At 39.2% G+C, this 20,636-nt stretch overlaps 1 protein-coding gene across 9 annotated transcripts; it reads right to left on the reverse strand.

Annotated features, from left to right (window-relative positions):
* Positions 1-704: 704 nt before the first annotated feature.
* Positions 705-20,237, reverse strand: LOC127647376 (nucleus accumbens-associated protein 1). Of its 9 annotated transcripts, none has more exons than XM_052131575.1 (8): positions 18,222-18,393; positions 16,412-16,571; positions 16,251-16,310; positions 11,345-12,376; positions 9,266-9,436; positions 7,052-7,157; positions 6,855-6,952; positions 705-5,440 (listed from the first exon to the last, which is right to left on the reverse strand). In XM_052131575.1, the coding sequence occupies exons 4-8, from the start codon at positions 12,345-12,347 to the stop codon at positions 5,136-5,138; spliced, it is 1,683 nt and encodes a 560-aa protein (XP_051987535.1). In that variant the 5' UTR covers positions 12,348-12,376; positions 16,251-16,310; positions 16,412-16,571; positions 18,222-18,393; the 3' UTR covers positions 705-5,135. The 9 variants fall into 9 exon arrangements, with proteins under 9 accessions (XP_051987535.1, XP_051987537.1, XP_051987538.1 ...); XM_052131577.1 differs by lacking the exon at positions 18,222-18,393 and adding an exon at positions 17,473-17,860; XM_052131578.1 differs by lacking the exon at positions 18,222-18,393 and adding an exon at positions 16,663-17,004.
* Positions 20,238-20,636: the final 399 nt, after the last annotated feature.

Below are 20,636 nucleotides of genomic sequence, written 5' to 3' on the forward strand. Positions count from 1 at the left end.
GTGCATATGTGAAATTTTGACTGTATCGAGACAACATATACTGACAAATATACTATGTGTCATACATATTTAAACTAATATGATGGATGAATATAGACCATGATTGAAACTCAGTCCATCAGATATTTATGGCGCAACCTCTGTATGTGAAATCTTGCACTTGTGTGCCAATGGCAAACAAAGTCAAAAAATACAATGAAGAACACAGGTGAGGGGAGAAACAACTGGAGCAGATCTATATACATATTATCCATACTAAATATTATATGATAAGCACAAAACGTCAGCCCAAAGAGAGATTATCATAAAGGGATTTAAGGAACTAAACTACACCTGGGAACAGCAGGAGGACTGAAAACTGTGAAGTGTAGCAGAATAAAAGTAAATAATGCATAATGGCATCTGATCTTTTCTGTTTTTATTTTATATTGCTGTGTTTAATTTAATGGCCATTATTAAATGCATTAATGTTAGAATTCATTAATTAATTATTAAATGCATTTCATGTATTTGATAAAACCCCTCAGCAAGTATCTACGAGTACAACAGAGTGTATTTTTATGTGATAAACATAAGAACTCAAGATTTTCATTAGGGTTAAAAATTTTAGTTTTTACACGTGAACTCAGAACCCCCACTAATATTTCAACCGCTTATGCAAAGCAACACCCAATAAAGAGCCGAGGAGGAAACGAAAACCTTTGTTACAAACTTTTATTAAGATATTCATCTGTATCCTTTGACTTTTCTCTTACTCTTTAACTTTTTATACAGTAGTTAATGTGCAATTACTTTTGATAATATTGGGTCACAGTTAGGGATTCACAAAGTTATTGGCACTTTGAACACAGACAGAATGGATTGGATGAGCACTGGCATTACAGGGTCACTGCATGAGCACAGCTGGGTATGGGATACAACTCATGCTGAGAGTGCACGACTAACAATCAAACTTCATTAGTGCTTCTATGTAATATACAGTATATAGATTTGTATAGGGATGTAGTCATAGAAAGTGAGACACTGCATCGTAAAAAAGGTTTACAACCATATTTATTTTTTTGTATTGGAGTGTTCAAGCGAGTTGATGTCATCCCCATCCTGTCTGTATTTCTCTGAAATTCGTGACATCTGGATGCTAGTTTGTCCAACTGTCGCATGTTACTTCACAAAAACATTTGAAAATATAACCCTACCATCATCATCATCATCATCATCATCGCATTTAGGGTAAGGACTAAAAGCAGAGGGTTGGGGTGTGCTGGAACAGAACGCAACACACAGAGAAAGATGTGAGTTTCTTTATGTGGTACGTCTGTTATTTAGAGTGGAATAGCCATGCTGCATTCTGGTTAAATAGACTTAGGTTGACAAAATGCAACAAAAGCTGCAAGCCAAAGGAAAACTTGCAAATGCAGCAAGTCGGTTGCTCCAGAACTGATGGGCCTGATTTCTGCATTTGCAGAGAGTGAGACAAAAAGATCACTTATTCGTTTTTAATGCACCACTCCATACTCTCTCACTCGCTTCAGCCAGGTTACTAATTTAAAATGATCTACAATGCTCATTACCCTAACAGACTGCATTACAACTTTTTGAAAGGAAAAATCACAAGATAAATGGGCAGTTAAACTATCACACTCTTTCTCCACCCACCCCCGCCATCTATTTGCTTCTCTGTGCTCTGACACAGTCAGACTGAATTGTAAGGTGCCTGGGAGCAGGTCTATAAACATGAACCCTAGAAAAGGTGCTTTTACTCAGGATTAGAGATCAGATATATAGGCAGCATGATATGGACATCCTGGCATTTTTTATTAACACTGGTCCCTTCATTCCCATTATATAGAAACCTTTCATATACTGGGGTAAAAAAAAAAAACTAGGCAAATCCTAATTTTATCCTAAATAAAATAAAATAAAAATATTTAAAAAAGGTGAAGTATGTAATTTCTGCACAACTAGCGTCTCCAAGCTGAATCGCAAAATAACGCTTCTGTTGCTTTGACAAACAGATAGTCCCGCCGTTGGTTGGACCAACGTTGCTGTGTCGAGCTGATTGAGATGCTCAAACAAGCAGTTAAAGCGTAATTTTTCTCAGGTATGATGACACCACCTGGTGATGACTGCAAGTAGTACATCTAAGCTGCAGTAACAACACACAGACAGCAGGTGGCGCATAGAAACAGCCGTTCCTCTCCAGCAACGCATGCAGCATATGTGATCTGTGCCATCAAAATGGAGGACGCATAAACACTGGCACAGTCATAGCCGGCGAGAGGAGAGAAAAGCGCCACTGCTCACTGCCCCACCCAGCGATACACGCAGTCCATCTACCACTGTCCTCCTGAAAAGGCACCAGTGACCCAGCAGGCCTTAAACATCTATAGAATAGCACACATAGCACCAGTACATCCCTCACCATGGCCCCACCTTCCCAGCACTTTAGTCAATACAAATAAATGAAAAAATACTTGGTACTCTATCATCAAACAACTCTATATTGTATCCTTAACAAAAACTTGGCAAGTCAACTCTTTAAACTTGTATTAGTAGTATTTTTTTTTTTTTAAAGTAAATACAGTACATGTGGTCTGTAAAAAGAATGGAGAAACAAAATGAAAGAAATGGATGCATGCAAGTCTATGTGACATTTTCAAAGCCTTATCTCAATTTTGCAGGCTTGTCAATGTTAAACATTTCTACACAAGAGGCATTATTGTTTTCTAGTATGAAAAAAAAGGAGGTCATCTCATTTGGTTTGAAACCTGAACCAGACCACTTGAAGTAGTAAACTTGCCAGGAGTTCACTTTATTTGCTACAACTCTTAAGCCTGGAAAAAAAAAAAGAAAAAAAAGATCTACAATTCCCAGATATACAAACAGCAGGTATGCCAGACTTGGTTATGCAAAAAACGAAAGAGCAAACATGAGTTAAAACAACAGCGGTGAAAGACCTAATGTAAGCCGTCAATGAAAAAGACCTACAACCTGTTAAAAAACGTGGTCAAAATCTGTTCAACAGTTTCTTCAATATTTACATCAGTATTTATTCAGCATGGCTGGTCACAGACACAGGGGTGCATACTGTTCTGGGCCAGATCACTGACACATACACATGTTTAGTCCAAAAACCATCGATTACGCTCTACAAAAAGGTGCACAATCCACCACTCTTTTCTACAAAAAAAAAGGTGCAAAAAGCTCTTGTTCAGTCAACGAAAAGGTGCAAAGAGGTCAATTTCCCCAATCAGCAAGGGGGCAGCTGTGTCCCAGGAGATGACCCAACACAGACACACATATTTTAATGAAATATTAAAATAGCCTAAACTATAATTTTCTCTGTTTTAGCGAGACATGTGCATTTAAAGCCATGCCCAACTGGACATTAAGACTTCACCTGCAATCCCATTCAAATCCTGATGGAAATCTGGGATATGCAAAAAGTTCATGGGTTATAGAAAACTTTCAGATGGGCGAATTTTCTTAAAAGCATCCGTACAGGATGTGCCACCAACGCATAAACATAGAAACAAACATTCCTTAAATTCCCTAATCAACACATCACCCACATGCAAACGCACAGTACCAACTATGTGCAAGGAATGTATACAGATGGTGACTTGTGCGGACACAGACATGCTTGCCTAAGCGAGCACAGGCTCAAACTTACATATGCACACACAGCTGCCCAAACAGGGACACGGGCAACATGGAGAAGCTCAATCATTCCTCTCCTGGGACACAGGCAATGTAACCCTCCTCCACTCCTAAACACACAAAGTCAGGCTCAAACCTTAAGATAGTAAAGTGACTAACAATAAGAAACATGACTTCCCTTCCCCCGGGGCTGTAAAGGAGTGTTCATTTGTGGTGGTGGGGAGGGGGGTTTGAGGGGGGTCAAGAAAGCTAAAATTTTAACAGACTAAAAACATTTAATTTTTTTGTCCTACACAAAGTCATTCTTAAAGTCATGTTTAATCTGCCTGCTTTACTTCTGATTAATCAACCGGGTCCTTGTTTATTAGAATCGGTATGTATGTTAGCCATGGCACAAATCAACAAACCAAAGTCGTACGTCATTGGTAAAAACTGGCAACAAACAAACTGAAGGGCCAATAAAATGGGACATAATCATAAAAGAGGGCCATCCAGATCCAAGCCAAGCACCAGTCTTAATCCTTATGCAAAAATAGTCCTCATTATTTTACTATTTCACCTTAAAGCCCCACAACAAGGTGTCTCTTCACAAACATTGAAGTAAACAAACACAAACACACACACACACACACACACACACACACACACGCAAAGAGATTTTAAAACAATCCCTCTCTCTCGCACTCTAAATGTGTGAGCAGATAAATATATTTTTATCATTTACATTCCTTAATCTTTCATCAACTCTGGATTCATACATCACACACAGTGAAACAAGAAGAAAAGGGAGAGGAAGAAAATGGTGGCATAAAACAAAGAACTTGGCAGACTAAGATCCCACATATACTTTGAGAGGAATGGAAGGAGAGGAGGCTATCAAATTCTTTCCATTTTAGACTGAATGAGAGACAGAATATGCCACCTACTTCTTTACTACTTTCTCAATCTGCCGTTCTTTAACTCTTATGACAAGCATTTTTCCTGTCTCTCTTTCTTGGGCCAAATACAATCGGCTAGTCTTACATAGCCAGGTGCTACAAACAGATACATTCAAATTCAGTACAGTGAGATCAGGGAACCTCGGCCTCCAGTAGAGCGGGTGCGATTGTGTGTGTGTGTGTGAAATAGGAAAACAAAAGTTATTTTCCTGGTCCTAATTAGGCTATGTACTTGTATAGAATCAGTGACTAAATATCTCTATGCAGAGCATGGAGGCAAAGCAAAGGGATCTTCTGTGCAAAAGAGGGTTATTCAGCAAAAACAAAAATGATTGAAAAGAAAATTGTGCCCTTGTAATAAAACCCTCGGGTTCCTCCTTACGCTAGCCTTTACAGACTTTGCTTCTTCCTCCAAACTCCTACCCGACTCTCCCTTCCCATCCCATCCCAGTCAGAAGCAGCAGAGCCCAGAGTCACGCAGCGGGTGGGAGGTGGGGCGGCAGAGGGGATGGGGCGGTGCTTTCCTTGCTGGGACACTCACTGAAACAAAGTGCCACTGTCTCCGCCCACACCCTGCAGAGACTCGCCCGATGACCCTCCAGTCTCCACGACGCTGCCCTCCAAGCTGGCCGTCTCAAAGTTAGGCTCTGGCCCCAGGCCATCTGCTTCCATCTTGATGCTGTCGGGGAGGAAATTGGCATAGGCATCGCCCTCCGCCATCAGTAGCTTTAGCTTGGGGATCCAGCTCTTCCGTACCACGCGTCGAGCATTAGTGCACATGTCTGCCGCAATGGCATTCATCTCACTCTCCTTAAAGCTGGTGGCAAAATTCTGGCAGTAAACTGTTGACAGAGACATATGAAAGGGAGACATTTCTAACTGGAGTATTTCTAGATATGCATGTGTTAGTGTTTAAGGTTCTGTAAGTGATTATTTATAAAATTACATGGAGAAAACATTCCTATTATCAGAAAGAGAGGGCATGGCTAATTCAATGGCTAACTTGGGAAGTTCCAGAATGGCAAAAAAATAAAATAAATGCTTACAGCACCTTTAATTTCAAGCTGAAGTGTGTAATTTATGCACCACTACCGTCAACAATGGAATTGAAAAAAATTATATAACTAAAGTCAAACTTTGTTGACTTGACAAAGGCCAGTTTGACAGTTAAGAATGTTGCTTGAAATTTGAAGGTTTTACAGACGTTAAAGTAAGATAAACAGCCAGAAAATCAAGTGAGAGAGACAGATAGGAGCAACAAAGCAGATTTAAGACCTTGAGTGTATTTGCTTTTAAATGTCAACAATTTGTTTGAAATCTCAAACATTCCATGTGCCTTTTGTTTACTTTCAAATTTTTTTTTGACAGTTGGATTTTGAAATCACAAAAGTTCAGTGAAAGAGTTACATTTTGTGAATGTAACACCGGCTAGGTTCACACGACTTCCTTACTGGTGTGAGTCTTCAAATATCCCGTTCATACAACAACTTACAGTAGCAGTTCGAATGCTGTCTGTATGAATGAACAACCAAAGTCGCAACCATATTCTACAGCTGTAACCATAGTGACAGTGACTAAAAGATGGCAACATCCATAACGCCAGCGTGTCTTATCACAATTGCCACCGCATTATTAAATAAATTAGTTCATCCATCAGTTAATCATAATTAACCGAAAGCAGCTTTGAATGCTTTTTAACTGAGTGCAGAGCGCAGCTTTTGTTGCACGGCTTGTGAATAGCTGGTGGAAAAAAGCGGCTAATTTCTGTCTCCATGAGCTTAAGGTCTAAAGGTCTATGATTAGTATTACTTGGAGACTTTCACATTTCATTCTACAATATAAATTACACCAAGTCATACCTCCAACAGGAATTTGGAAACCTTGTGTGCTTTCAAAATGTAAGTTGCTAATATGTTGCTAAATAAGAACTGCAACTATTACAATTTGTGAGTTTACATGCGTGACAAATCAGATAACCTTCATAGTCCTTATCTAGCACCTTGAGTTTTAAAGATCACAATGTCTTGAGTTATGGCTTTGTAATTTATGTTGCAGAATAAACTGGGAAGGTCTCTTCAAGTAATTTTCCTCCTAAATCGATAAACCACTATACAAAATAATCTCACTGGAAAATCCAGAGGGAACCCATGGCTTAAAAAGAACTTTTTCTTTTCAGGTTTTAGGACTACAAGCTGAACAGCTCTATTTCAAATTATGAATAGCAAGTATCTGAGATGAAATAGAGCAGCAACTCACACTTGACTGCATGCAGCACACGGCTGTCCAGTGGCTTGCGGCTAGGGTCATTGGTTGAGGAACGGATGCCAGTTCCACAACTGTTGGCCAGAGTGCTCCTGTATGTCACACAGAGAAAGAGTTACACCTTACATTTTCACAGTTGTAGAGGAAAACTTTTTACAGATTTTTCAAAAGTTTCTTTTTACCAGACTCACCTATCAAAGAAAGCAGCCAGCAGTCTCCTCAGAAGAACTTTGTGTCTTGTTCCTGCACTGACGTGACAGTTCATCAGTTGAGCTCGTGAGATGTACACACTGGTGCCTGTGGACCATGATTATATACATGATTCTCTATATACAAACTGACACATAATTAAAGATTGTGACAAGCTCTTTATGACTCCTCAATTGGCATACATTCATACTAATGACAAAAATGAATGAATACTAATACATAATTTAATTTTGTTGTCATGGACTATGAACTGAAATTTAAATTACCACTGTTTAACCAACACAGTTTGTTTTTTTTTTCTTATAATAACAATTATTGTACTTAACTGGGTGAACTTGATCTAGAAAGAAACTAAAACCTGATGATCTGTTAGCCCAGCATGTTTTGAGATTGATCCAAAGTGCATCTTGAACTTTTGTGAAAAGTAGTTGTCATGGTCAATGTCACACATTTGTATGCTTATTTGATTAGTGACCAAAATAGAAATTGTATGTGCATATTCTAATGTAGACTATACTTCTTAATTTCACAACATAACTTATTTGTTTTAGTCTTTTCAAAATCCACTATTTCTGTATACACATATAAAATAACATTGTGATTTCTACCTCTAACTCCTTTGTACAAAATGTCAGATTTACTTGCTTCAATTGAAGACCATAAAATGCTGCATGCAAAATTCTCAAATCATGCTGAGGTAAGGATGATCAGGTTTTGAACAAATTTGAACCGCTTTTGGAGTCCTTGCAAACTCAAGTGCATGCTGTCATTTTATATTTGTATATCAATTCTAAACAAGAACAAATAGAAGCATTTTCACTAGTGGACTCATGTATCCCACTCTACAGTATATATATATATTAAATTGCTTTCATGTTTGTGTTTGTTCTTCAATCAAAGAGGCCTTTTATAAACCAATTTTCAATATAAACCAAAAGCCAAAATCTTCCCCCAGAGCAAAAAAACTAAAATGAAATAAAAATGTAAAAACGTTAATGTTTTAATAAATTACAAAAATCATTTAAAGCCAATTTCCTACATGCTTTTAATTAACTATGCAATTTCTGTATTTGTGTCTAAGTTCCATTTTTGGTTTTCATTCCTCTAGCGCATTTGTATTTGTTCATCTTTTAATGTCTTTCTGATTACATTTTTTCCAAAGACCTTGTTATCGTTAGTCTTCTCTTCTGCTTCAATTTCCAAATGTTTTCTTTCATCATGTCTGGTCTTGTTCATATGCTTTCTTTTATCATATTTGAAAACATTTTGAGTTACATGTTTATATATGTGGATGCTTTTTAAATAAAGCTCCAGTGATCGCCGGAATTCCTCTGTTATGTGCTTTAAGTAGAGCCAGTTGGATGGCTTACACAAGTAACTTAAGGCCATGCTATACAGCTTGCAACTTACAAAAGCCTCCATTACTGTACAGTCATTCAACAAAACCTGTTTCACAATACCAAAACAAGGCTTCATCATACATGGTTGACCTATCAATCACCACAAGAGATCATTTTCTTTTTATGGGCTATTGAAAGTGACTTAGTAGTATTATGCTGTTTATCTTCCCTTTTTTCCATTTTATAGATTAACTTTAACATTGTTTTATCCGCAGATGTTTTCCTGAGATAGCAATTTACAAGAGAGTGCATATAGTGTTATGACAATTCCTTGAACAACAAAAGCAAGTTCAGTCCGACTATAATGTGCTTCTGATTCTAGATGTTTTGGCTTATTGATTGCGTTTTCTTCAGGATAAAACTTGTACTGGTTAACAAGACACGTTGTGCAACATATACATGCACTCTCTTATGCAGAGCATCATTACTAATGGATGGATGATGAGTCAGACATTGGGTTGCATTCACTAACCATGCGTATTTGTGCATAAAACCAAGGTGTGAATATTTTCATGAAGAAATAGTGATTTTTTTATTAAATAGGATAACATTTAGAACCAACTCCGACATTATGTGGGCAAAAATAACAGAATAATTAACTATAACCAAGTTACCCTACAATAACTCACTCACTTCAGAGTAATGAATATAATGTGCACTTTAGCTGATGTGCACTACAATTGATATGGGGTCATACAAATGCAGCCTGTGCATACAACTGGCAAAGGGGAGTATTAAAGCATGACCCACAAGCCACAAATAGTGTGTTTTAAGTACATTAAAGTGATCTCAGACCTGAAACTAGCTCTAGTTTCTCTGCAGGGTCACCCTCCTCATAAAGTTTGGGATGACAACGGTTGCCGATTTGAGCGATGAGCTCAGCGGGGAGAGAGGCAAGATCCTGTCGCCCGCGCATCCTGGGCCGTGTCTCTGAGTGGTCAGGGAGGGCCTCCACACGCTCACCTGCTAAAGAGGAGAAAGAAGAGGATAAATGTAGGAAGTTCAGGGTGAGCTGAAAAAGAACGTGAAGACAAAAACGTGTTCTTGGTGCATGCTGTCTAGACAGTCATGAAGATTAAACCTCAAAGTCTTTTGATTCACTAAAACAGACAGATAATTCAGAGCTCTTGGGATGGAGACTAATAAAAGTCCTGTGAAATCCAAAGGCATCAGAACACATTCAGTTCTCATACCGTCTGAGAGAAGATAAGAGGACCTTCTGATAAAATATTCATGAGTTCCGAACAGTTGAAGCATTTAACAAAAACGGTGAATTTAACTGTGGTGATATTCCTGTCTTAGAAGCACAAAATATAATTGAGAATAGTTTTCTTGTTAAATGTGAACTCAAAACTGCATGAGGTTGTATGCATGAAAACCCAAATAGTTCCAATGTGCTGGTATAGGAAGTCACACTAGGGAGAAGAACTACATGCAAAAAATACTTAAATATTGATCTCTCTCACCCACACATTTGCTTGAAGTTCTTCTCCCTGCCCAGTAGGGGCCAGTATGCATGAAGAATTTGAATCACCAAAAACACAAGAAGAAAGTGAATGTTATCTGTTTCTCAACCACACCTATTATGTCGATTCTGAGGACATTGATTTAACCACTCGAGTCTTATGGATTACTATTATGCTGATTTATACGATTTTTTTTTAGCTTTAAAATTTTGCCAACCATTCATTTGCATTGTATGGAGCAAAAGAGCTGGGAAATGGTGAGTAAAATTATTTACTCACCCTCATGCAATCTTGGATGGCATGAGGGTGAGTAAATGATAAGAATTTTCATTTTTGGGTTACCTATTCTCTTTAAAAAGTGCACTTCTAAAAATTATTTAGCTAATCACTAAACTTTTAAATAAACAGAGATAGTAATAGTAGAGTAGTACTTTTGAAAAATATATTTAAAATGATACACTTACACGAGATGAAGACTCAATTCTTATCAGTCTTCGAGAAAAAGCTTTTTTAATTCTACAAATGGAGCTAAGAGTACATCTATGAGCCACCATGTTGAGATCATAAGACCAGCTGAATATTATTCGCTTTATCTTAATAATTTCTTGTAACTGGATGCCTTCACTCGTTAAATTGGGGAATCGTAGCTGACTGCAAATTGCTAATTTTACAATGACATTGGTGACTGAGAACTTCTGTTTTTGCTGGATGCTGCTAGAGCTGAGAATCGATTTCTCCTTTTAATTCGATTCTTATTAACAAGCTCTTTATTTGATTAGATTCCAATTAATTTGTCAATTATAATGTCAATTTCGGTTACATATGAAAGGAATTTGACAATTCTCAATACCAAATACCAAACATTGTTTCAAGTTTTTAAGAAATTATTCAAGACAAGTAAACAGTCAGTAATAAGGTAACAACAAAGTAAAAAATTACAAGCCCGTTTTTTTGTCCCGCTGTTTACCTTCACTTTAGAAATAACTGAATAACTGTCGGTGTTTACATTAATTCCTCACCAAGATGGTAATTTTCACTGATTACCTTATCATTTAGGCATGTATCCGCATTACTGCAGCTCTCAGAGCACAGAGCAGATGAACCATGCAATCATTTGCCGCCTGTAAATCAGTCAAACAGTGTGCAGGAACCGAAATGTGTTAATAAAAATCAAGATTTTTGATATGTGTTCTCTCACTCCCCTCTTTCCCTTTTGGCCTGTTCAAGAGATCAACCAGTGGTTGTCTACAATATATGAAATGAGCACCCCTCACACAGAATAGAGAATCGATATTGTGATTTAAAGAATCAGTATATGGGTCGGTCAAATGAAGATTGCAATTAATAGGACCGCCGACGGAGTGCACCTCTTAGCGTTTCAGTTTGTGGCACAATTCTTTGGACTCACCTGTAGCGCCCACGTTGAGCATGCTGTACATGGTGTACATGTTGCAGATCTGCCTGTACTGCTCTTCAGTGCCATCATCAACTACCTCCTCCTCTTCCTCATCGTCATGGTAAGAGATAGGCGAATCACTGGCATAAGCACTCAATGTACCTGGGCTGGTGCCTTCAGGAGTGGCACTGCTTGTGCCATTGCCATTTACATTGGTGCTCCCGCCGTGCCCCCCTGTGCCCATTCCAAGATTCATACCAAGTCCCATGCTACTTTGCTGCTGGATGGCACTCCCGCGTGCCATCTCTTGGGAGAAGCGAGCCGCCTTCCTCATCCCACCTCCGCCTGATCCACCCGAGCCTCCTCCACCGTCCCGATTGCTTCCTTCCCAGAGCCGTTTGGCGACCGGTGTGCATACCACCGAGTAGGGCGAAGTCTCTGGCTGCTCAGTCTTCACCCGAGATACCAGGGGCAGGGGGGTCAGGCAGGAAGCAGGCCGACTGGCCGCTGTAGCCACCACCCCACCACCTCCATTGGGCGCAGCTCCTGCAGCCGTCTGGGTGACAGGACTCTGAGGCTCTGAAGGAGGGGTCTCTTCGGTATGGAGGCCCTGGGAGTCACAGCTAGGTGAGCTGACCTTCAAGAAGAACTCTGTGCCCTTCTCCATGATCTGCTGGATCTGGAGAAAGCCGGCCGTGTACATGAGCAGGAACTGGTCTCCTACATTCATGCTGAGGCGGCCAGTGTAGCAGAAGGCCAAGATCTGCTGAAAGCTCTGGGGTTGTACTGCCGGGGGCAACTCCACCACTGTGGGGGTCTTGCTGCCCGCACTGCTGTTGAAGAGGTCTCGGAAGTAGGAGCTGCTGGCCGCCAGCACAGCACGGTGAGCTTTAAAGGTGTGGCCTTTAACCACCACGGACACATCACAGTATAGCCCCTGCAGGCGCTGCTCATTCAAACACTCCAAGACATTGTTGCCGAAGTTTGGGATCGCCATCTGAAGGGTCTGAGCCATGGCGCTATGGCCAGCACCACCAGAGAAATCTGAGAGGCACCAGAGAAAGAGAAAGAAAGGAAAGACAGATAGAGAAAGGAGATCTTTGTCAGCAGCATTCTCTCAGCAGAGAGCATAGGAGTTTATCTTAGAAGATTCACTGCAAACATAATTAACTTTTGAAGCATTAACATCCACTAAACAATACAATTTGTTGCAAAGATACAAACATCAACTAGTAATAGGCTATTACTTTTAAAGGTGAGCTTTGTAAGACCACTGGGACAAGCCTGTAGACAACTTTAGCAGACCAGTCTTAAACATGCAAACTAAGGATGCGCCGATACCACTTTTTCTCTTCTGGTCCGATATCTGAAATCTCAGTATCGGCCGATACCGATCCGATAGCAGTGTTGTTTTTTCATAATCAGTTTAGAATATCTATACCTCACTGAGTGATTATATGTTAAGAAACACAAACCTTTAACTACACATTATTTCAGCAAATGAGTATAGTTTACAGAGCACATGGATATGCTTGTTTTTCTCAACAAAAACATGACATGAGATACAATATAAACATGATAACTATTATATGGTGAGCGTTTATAGTCATCCTGTACGTTAACTGCATCAGTCTAATTAATTAGCTGTTTCTTTTTCTTCTCTTTGAGTGAGCTTAAATGCTTTCATTTGATTTTTATTTTGTTTTCACGCATTGCTTGTTTAAAGAAAAAAAAACAGAAAAAAAACCAGGACATAATATAAGCTTGTTTCGAATATAATTAGAAGCTTGTTTTTTTTTAATGGTGACGCATGACTAATAAAATATTTTTACCATGTCTGTTTCTCATTAATTACTACCTTCATTTAAATAATAGAATAATTGAATACACGTTTTTTATGAGCTTAAATATTTGAATACCAAATTATTGATGAATGACCATCCCTATCGTTAACTAATCTACTGGATAATGCTGCAGCAAAATTAACAGTAATTCCAGTCTAAGTGTTCAGTAGAAAAGGTTTTTTTTTTTTTTGCAAAAAACATTCAACTTGTATCTGGACTTTAAAGTTTTTTTTGTTCAATTTAGTTATAAGACATTAGTTAACTTTTAATTCATTCACAGTAATTTTTTGGAACCCATAAAATGTTTTTTTTTTTTTAATAATTTGTAAAGAAATAATAATAACACATTATTATTGTTATTTTTGACTTTTTTGATTTTGAAATACAACAATAATATATTTTAATCGTGCACATTTAACTTTAAAACCCATTCTGAACTCTCCAGGAAGTCCTGTATGTGTCTGTTTGTTAGCAAGTTCACTGTATTTAAATTCGCTTCTTATTCAAATTCTGGTCAAATGCATAATATAAGTGAACCGAACTATTGACCATCTACATCTGAGATGTTGTTCATGAGTAGCATGATGTTGCGCAATGTGTAAAGGCTAAAAATAGCCGCGAGTGTGTGTAAACGGAGCAGCGCCAATCAATAACTCGCTGGTGCTGCACATGCATTTTATATATTTACTTATTAAACACAGCCTTTTGTGATTCACAGAGCTATCACACGTCTTCAAGTGGCTTTGAAAAAAAATGCAAAAGTCATATGAACTACTTTAATTGTGTTTTTATGATTCTTTTATGTCATTTTTGGAGCTTGACAGGAACAAACATGACTAACACACAGTATCGGATTTGGATCGGGCTCATCGGACTGATACCCGATCCATCTAAAAACGTCAGTATCGGAGCCGATACCGATCCAGGTATGGGATTGGTGCATCCCTAATTCAAACTTAGTCTGAAAATAATTGGGGGTTGGTGAACAGACTCTAAAATCCAGTCAGCAGGATGTGACTGCTAATCTGAATGCAATGGTGATTCAGCTGAGACAGAGATAAAATGGCACTCTTTACAGTACTACAGCAGGGAGGGAGAGAGATGGGGAGAGAGAGAGAGAGATACTAAACATCCGTGATTGAGGTCATAGTTGAGGAAAAGGGTGGAAAACAATGGGCTTTGACTGACACTGCAGTCAGTCTTATTACTGCTAACAGTGACACCATGCACAAAGCCATCATTAAAGCCTTCAGCCCTGCTCTAAGGGAAACTCATTGTGAAAAGTTAACCTGCACTTTCTACTTTTAATAGGCTGTCCTGCATGTTACTGTGGAGTTTAGAACAGTTTTTACAATGACAATACCCCGGTCCTTATAATTCCCTCTTTTTTAGGCAACAAATGCACTCATATAGATGAGAAAATTATTTTGCAATTCAGCAAACTGAGTAGCTACAGAATAAAAATTCTATACCTTACCTTTGCAAGAATGCTTGGACTGACATTTTTGCCACCAATGCAAAACCCAGGGTTATTGTTTAGCAATCACAAGTAGACTACTGGTAGTGTAAAAAAAAAAACACATACAGCTCTAGGATCATGTCAGCTAAACACAGCTGTGCATTGAATTGCTCATCCATCTCAGAATAACCCTTACCCACATAGCACAGTCAAACATGAGACTATGATGTATATTCACAATAACGCATGTTATTCTGATCATCACACAGAACTAACAGGACGTTTGTGGTAAAAGAAGTACCCTCTTTGTCTGACTTCAGGCTCTCTCCCCAATTCTCCCCCTCCCTTGAATGCACTCACACATACAAGCCATAGACATCAGACAAAATGGCTTGTTTACAGTTAGCCTGAAAGCAGTGTGGCAAAAGACGCACTGAGAGGCCCAGGGATTGTTTAAGAAGTTTCCCCAAGGGTGGGGGAGGAAAGTAGAGGGATACCATAGGTATGGTTATCAGTGTGTGAGGGGTAAAAACCTTTTTAAGACTTTACTCACAACCAAAGCCGCCCGTTGACACACACGTTGACACACACAGAGAGAACATACAACAAACACAGTTTGAATATAAGCCAGTTGGTCTTATCTGGTCAACCGGATTGGTCTGATGGTTTTAGGCACTTTTAGCTAGTCAGTTGGCTGGTTTAAGAGGGGTTTGGGGAAGATATCTATATGTAGATACCCCATTTGCAGCTGTTACTATGGGCCGCGATACATCGGAGAGTCCGCTATATTGGAATGGTCAAGTGCCGTCCCACAATACAGGAAAGTCAATTGACAGGTATGATAACAGTCTGGAGTTTTTTTTCCAGTCAACTTTCAGATTCTATGATTTTCCATAAAAATTGGGCAATATTTTAGATTCTATAAAAATTCTTGAAAAGTTTGGGTTTTTTTCATAGCAAACTGCAAATAAAGTCCTCTTCAAATGAATATATCATGGCAAACATACTGAATATTAGCACCCAGTCTGTCATTTCCTTTCATGATGATTTGTTTCCACACAAAAGCAGTTTATGCAGCGGTCTGTGGGATCTTCTCCATTCACTTACTTGCATTTAAACAGCTCTCCTTGTTGGCCGTTCCAAGATGGTACCGCGGTTGACATATCCGAACCAGACATATCCAAATGAAGCAACTACGCATTTATATCTATGGGTTTTGATAATTTTTTTAGCTGGCTGGGAGACCAGCTTGTCTTCCACCTAAACCAGCTGAGCACCAGGTTGCCCAGGCTGGGAGACCAGCTTAAACCATCCAGGACCTGCATAAACCAGCCAAGACCAACTATATGCTGTTTTTTGCCATTTGTATTTATTATTTTTCAGCAGGGCTTTCATATAACACTTCTAAACATATAGAAATTGTAATCTCATAACTTTGACCTCGACATTTATTAGCAACTAAGCAATATTAAATTAATAATTTGGTATACTATTAATATTTCATGCCGTTATTCTCAATGAGAAACTCTATATCATAACTTATTCTGCAAGTTATCTAACAGGATTAATTCAGGTAAATTGGGCTAATTTTTTGTCAAAAAAGTCTCACATTTACCTGAATTCGCCCTACATAAACAGCTCAGCTCCACAATCCCATCCGACACGGTGATGCCAACTGTGTGACAAAAGTACAGACGCAGCTATTAAACATACGACGAATGAGCCAACACTATTAGTACAACAAATAAGTTGAATAAAACAAATTTAAGAGCAAACCTTTAGACAGTACAGCAGTGTTATAAGGCTGTTATAAGGCAGGATAACCGTGTCTCAGTCAATCTGCCCGTCCGCACGGAGTTCTCCACTGGCACGGGCCGGGGGTGAAGAATGATGGCACAAGCGTTCACTATGACCCACTCTGTGAGAAATGCAGCACCTACATGCGAGCAAGCACAAAAGCAGCGGGGAGTAGACGTTCAGAGCGGGAGGGAAATCGCCGCGACGCAACGATGATCACAAAAAATTACCAAGTTTGCCAAGGCGGTGCGGTGCACATCTGCCGCTGTTGTCCCGTCTTTGACAATGCACCGCATCGAGCGCGAACGGGCCAACATCCTGGGGCCTAGACGGGTCTCGAGCTGTTTGGTGTTTAGCACGGCAGCGATGAAATTAGGGTTCGCCCCATTCTCCACGCGACTCAAGTCACAACGGCAACACCATTACGCTCAACTATATCTAACGCGATCCAGTGAACAGGCTAGCTGGTTACCGTCATTAAAATACACAAATGCACACTTTTTAGCACACGGAATTTAAAGTTAATATTCCCTAGTAATTTAGCGCTAGTTCGGATACCCCACCTTGTCTTATTTTACAGACATCAACAGGTCATCCCGGGACAAATGCACGGGGTGGGGGGCAAGCTAGACTATGCCAATATGCCAACATGATTTAACTAGTTCTTGCCACAACACCAGCAATCACGTTCAAAGTGGTGTTTTAAAAATGATTGTACAAATACGCAATGTTTTGCAAACAGATTTTTTTAAAAAAATCTGTTTTTTTAAAGAGTCAGATCTGACTCCGGAACATCTGCCAGCACAATTGGTCAGCCATGTCAGTGAGGTCGGCGAAGTGGTTAAACTTTTTGTTGGTATCATTAGTCTGTGCCCATCCCCCACCGCACACCTTCCCCAAAACAACCCCCCAAAATTATCCAAGTCATGTAATTTCAGCCAAAATGCCAGGACATCCGAGGACAGACGTCCGCCCGCCGCCCTCGGATGTCACGCAACCTCACATGACCCAGTGCGTGGACTTGATAGCGGGATACTCACCCCTTAGATGGAAGCCGTTTCAGTGTTTCAATGGAGTCCGATGCGCTCGCTCTCCTTCACTCTCTCGTCTCGTCTGTCTCGCGCTGGAAACAGCCATTCATTGTGGGCATAGGCGCAGAGTCGATCGCAGAGCTATCGAGTGCCAACTCTTTTTCCAGCGGGATCCGGAGCGCAGAGCCACTGATCATGCATAGACTAGACATGACTCCCCATCGTCACTCAATCGCATGATCAACACAGGCGCAGCCTCAATGCCCGGAGACCTATCCAGCGCCGTGATGTATTTGCGCATAGGCTGGCACAGCAACAGCGAAAAGAGCCACCGCCTCGTTTCCATACGTGCGCAAAAAGTAGGCCATGTCTCTACGTCTCACCAGACACATCCCCAATATAGAGCACGCAGAGTACGCAATGAACTAATAACTATGCACAGCGAGGGAACATTAGGCACCGTTATTATAATGCTTTTGATTAATTATAGTTTGCTTATATTGAAGCAACATTTTGTGTTTAGGACATTCGACTGCGTCTAAACCTAAAAGGGATTACTCTAATTGTGTGTGGTAGCTACATTTGCTTTTGATAAATCTTGCATGTTTAATAAAAAATAAAAACCTCTCTATAATTAATTATAATATCTCGATCAAACAGCAGTTATAACAAACACTTAAAATGAATTTATGCTAGTGGGTTATGCTTGTTTTGAAATCAGTAACAATTTTACATGGGAAGAATGAAATACTACTCACTGTAGGCTCGAATAATCCATATATGTTTTCCGTAAAAAAGACCAGAATCTGCAGGCCACTCATTTGTATTGTAATCTACAGCGGGGGAAAAAAAAACTATATGCACACGTGACGTCACAGACTGATCCTATAGATGTCCTTACATTACCCCAGTGAGCTACATTTGCAATTGCATTTTTGTATCTGAAAAACAAGCGCATGGGCTTCCGTAGTCACGATTTGGAGAAAGTGAAAATACTGGGTTGCCAGATTGGTGTATGCATCATTACATAGCAATTACATTTATTTATATTTATTTTATTGATCTAGATTTCCACGTATCTCGTGCATGGTGATGATGAAGATAATAGGGCTAATGATAATAATAATAATGTTAATAATACAGAGTTATTAGGCGCCAAGTTAAAACATTATTACTTTATTATGAGGTAATATTTGCACCTTTTCATTGGCTTTTTAACCCTTTATCCTAAATATTTTTTATGTCATGTACTTCAAATCAAATAAAAGCATTAAGGCCACATTCAATCCATAATTCACTATGGGTTCATTTTCCCCCACATATTTTTAATAAATGGGTATTTTTTTTTGTTTTGTTTTGTTGTTGCTTTCATAGCCCACAACTGCTGTGCTATTTAACATGGTTAACAAACTAAATCCTAAAGTTGATTCTTCTGAATTTCCAAAGAAAGAGATGTACTGCCCTCTAGTGGACTTGTTACTATGTTCTTAAATAAATATACTGTGGTATGGTTTTTATTCTGCTTTGAGGAGCTTATTTAGCCACCAATGGTTAACCACCATTATATCATTCTCTGCATTTATTTAGCATCTTCTGCATTCAGATATTGGAAAACTCAACAGTTTACTTGTCGTTTACTAGATGTCTTGTGCCTAAAGCCTATTTCAAAAGGGGTCACATTGAAGCAACCTGGGGTTGACTGCCTTACACACTGACTTGGTGGTGATGGGGATCTGTAAGTTATGGTCCATTTTTTTCAGGCTGGGTTAAAACTTTCATATAATGACATGCTAGCGTTGCCCGTAAAGTACCACAACTCTCACTTCCAGCCTCAACATTGCCCTTGACTGCTCATTCTTCCAATCCACTTATGTGCACTCGGAGACCTTTTTTATATGCACTCTGAGAGAGAACACTCTCATTTAGAGTGCTGATGTGTTTAATTTCTGCACCACCAAATGTAATTGCAAAATATATTTTTCAAGCTGTTTCTCCGATACGCCCATCTTCTGTTGATCAAACACAGATTGTCCCATTGTTGGTTCAGTCTGGATGGGTTGCTCAAAACAAACAGAGGATTTATTTTAGTGCCAAAGAGACACTGTGTTTACAGTTTTTGAGAAAATTAACCAACAAATGTCTTATTTTTTATTCTGCATATTAAGCTGGGATAAGAGAAGGTATTTTTAACACACAAATAATTTTCACACTTCAGCTTTAAACTCAGGTTAGCTTCTCTGTCATCTTTTAGATCAGATCCTACTGCACATCAGCATACCTTTAATATAAGTCATTATTTCTCTATTGCCAAATGAAGATAACTACATACTTCACTAATGATTTTTAAAATATGTGGATTTTAATGTAATGGAAACCTATGGTGTGCAAGATTACATTGTTTTATAGTAGTGGAGATTTTGATTCACCCCAGTAACTTTGATTCAACCCAGTTATTTGAATCCATTCACCAAAATGGTTCGTTCATATTTGTTCAGTCACTATTTCTGCTGATTAAATCTTTACGTGTAGGTAACGGGAATTCCAAACGGCATTTATGCGCCCCTAAAGGACACTGCAGGAAGGGGGATGCTACTCGAAGTGTCGTTCCAGATAAAAGTAAGAAAACGAATATTTTCAGGAAGGGCCATTCCACAAGACTGTTAGCGAAGGGTACATTCATACTGTAGGCTAATGTCATGCTCCATTCAGAGTACTCACTTAAATAGTTCTGCTCTTCTGAGTAAGATCGGGCATAGGGCACACTTTCGACTGGAATTCGCCCCATGTGTAATGAGTGAATCATTAGGCACGTTCGAGATGAGCAAGTTCTGCGCAGAACAGATCACCGGTGATCACTGACAGGTGCATGCCGGTTAGAAATCTGTTCGACTTGCTGTGATGTCATGACCACGTATGACAAAAATGTCCCGCGAGAGCGAAGTGGCCGCAGTTGTAGCAGTCAGGCGGCGCTGTTGTTTTTTCCGAGCTGTGCAAGATGGGAAATGATTTACTGACTACAAAATTATCATTGGCTTAAACAACCGTGAAAACATGTTTGATTTTTTTATCTCTAATATTATGTTTTATGTGTATAAATGATGTGTTAATATTCCCAACACTATTTAAAATAATATGTCTTTATTAAACAAAAAATGTATGGAAAGACTCATCTT

The sequence above is a fragment of the Xyrauchen texanus genome, chromosome 8 (genome assembly GCF_025860055.1).
Source record: "Xyrauchen texanus isolate HMW12.3.18 chromosome 8, RBS_HiC_50CHRs, whole genome shotgun sequence".
Classification (NCBI taxonomy): domain Eukaryota; kingdom Metazoa; phylum Chordata; class Actinopteri; order Cypriniformes; family Catostomidae; genus Xyrauchen; species Xyrauchen texanus.

What these genes read in the sequence shown, in the direction of transcription:
- LOC127647376 (XM_052131580.1), bottom strand. Translation starts at nt 12,347, where the DNA reads ATGGCTCAGACCCTTCAGATGGCGATCCCAAACTTCGGCAACAATGTC. An exon ending in CTGGCTGCTTTCTTTGATAG is followed by an intron (nt 6,953 to 7,051) that starts GTGAGTCTGGTA and finishes TGTGACATACAG; the next exon opens with GAGCACTCTGGCCAACAGTT. An exon ending in TGTGCTGCATGCAGTCAAGT is followed by an intron (nt 5,441 to 6,854) that starts GTGAGTTGCTGC and finishes CTCTGTCAACAG; the next exon opens with TTTACTGCCAGAATTTTGCC.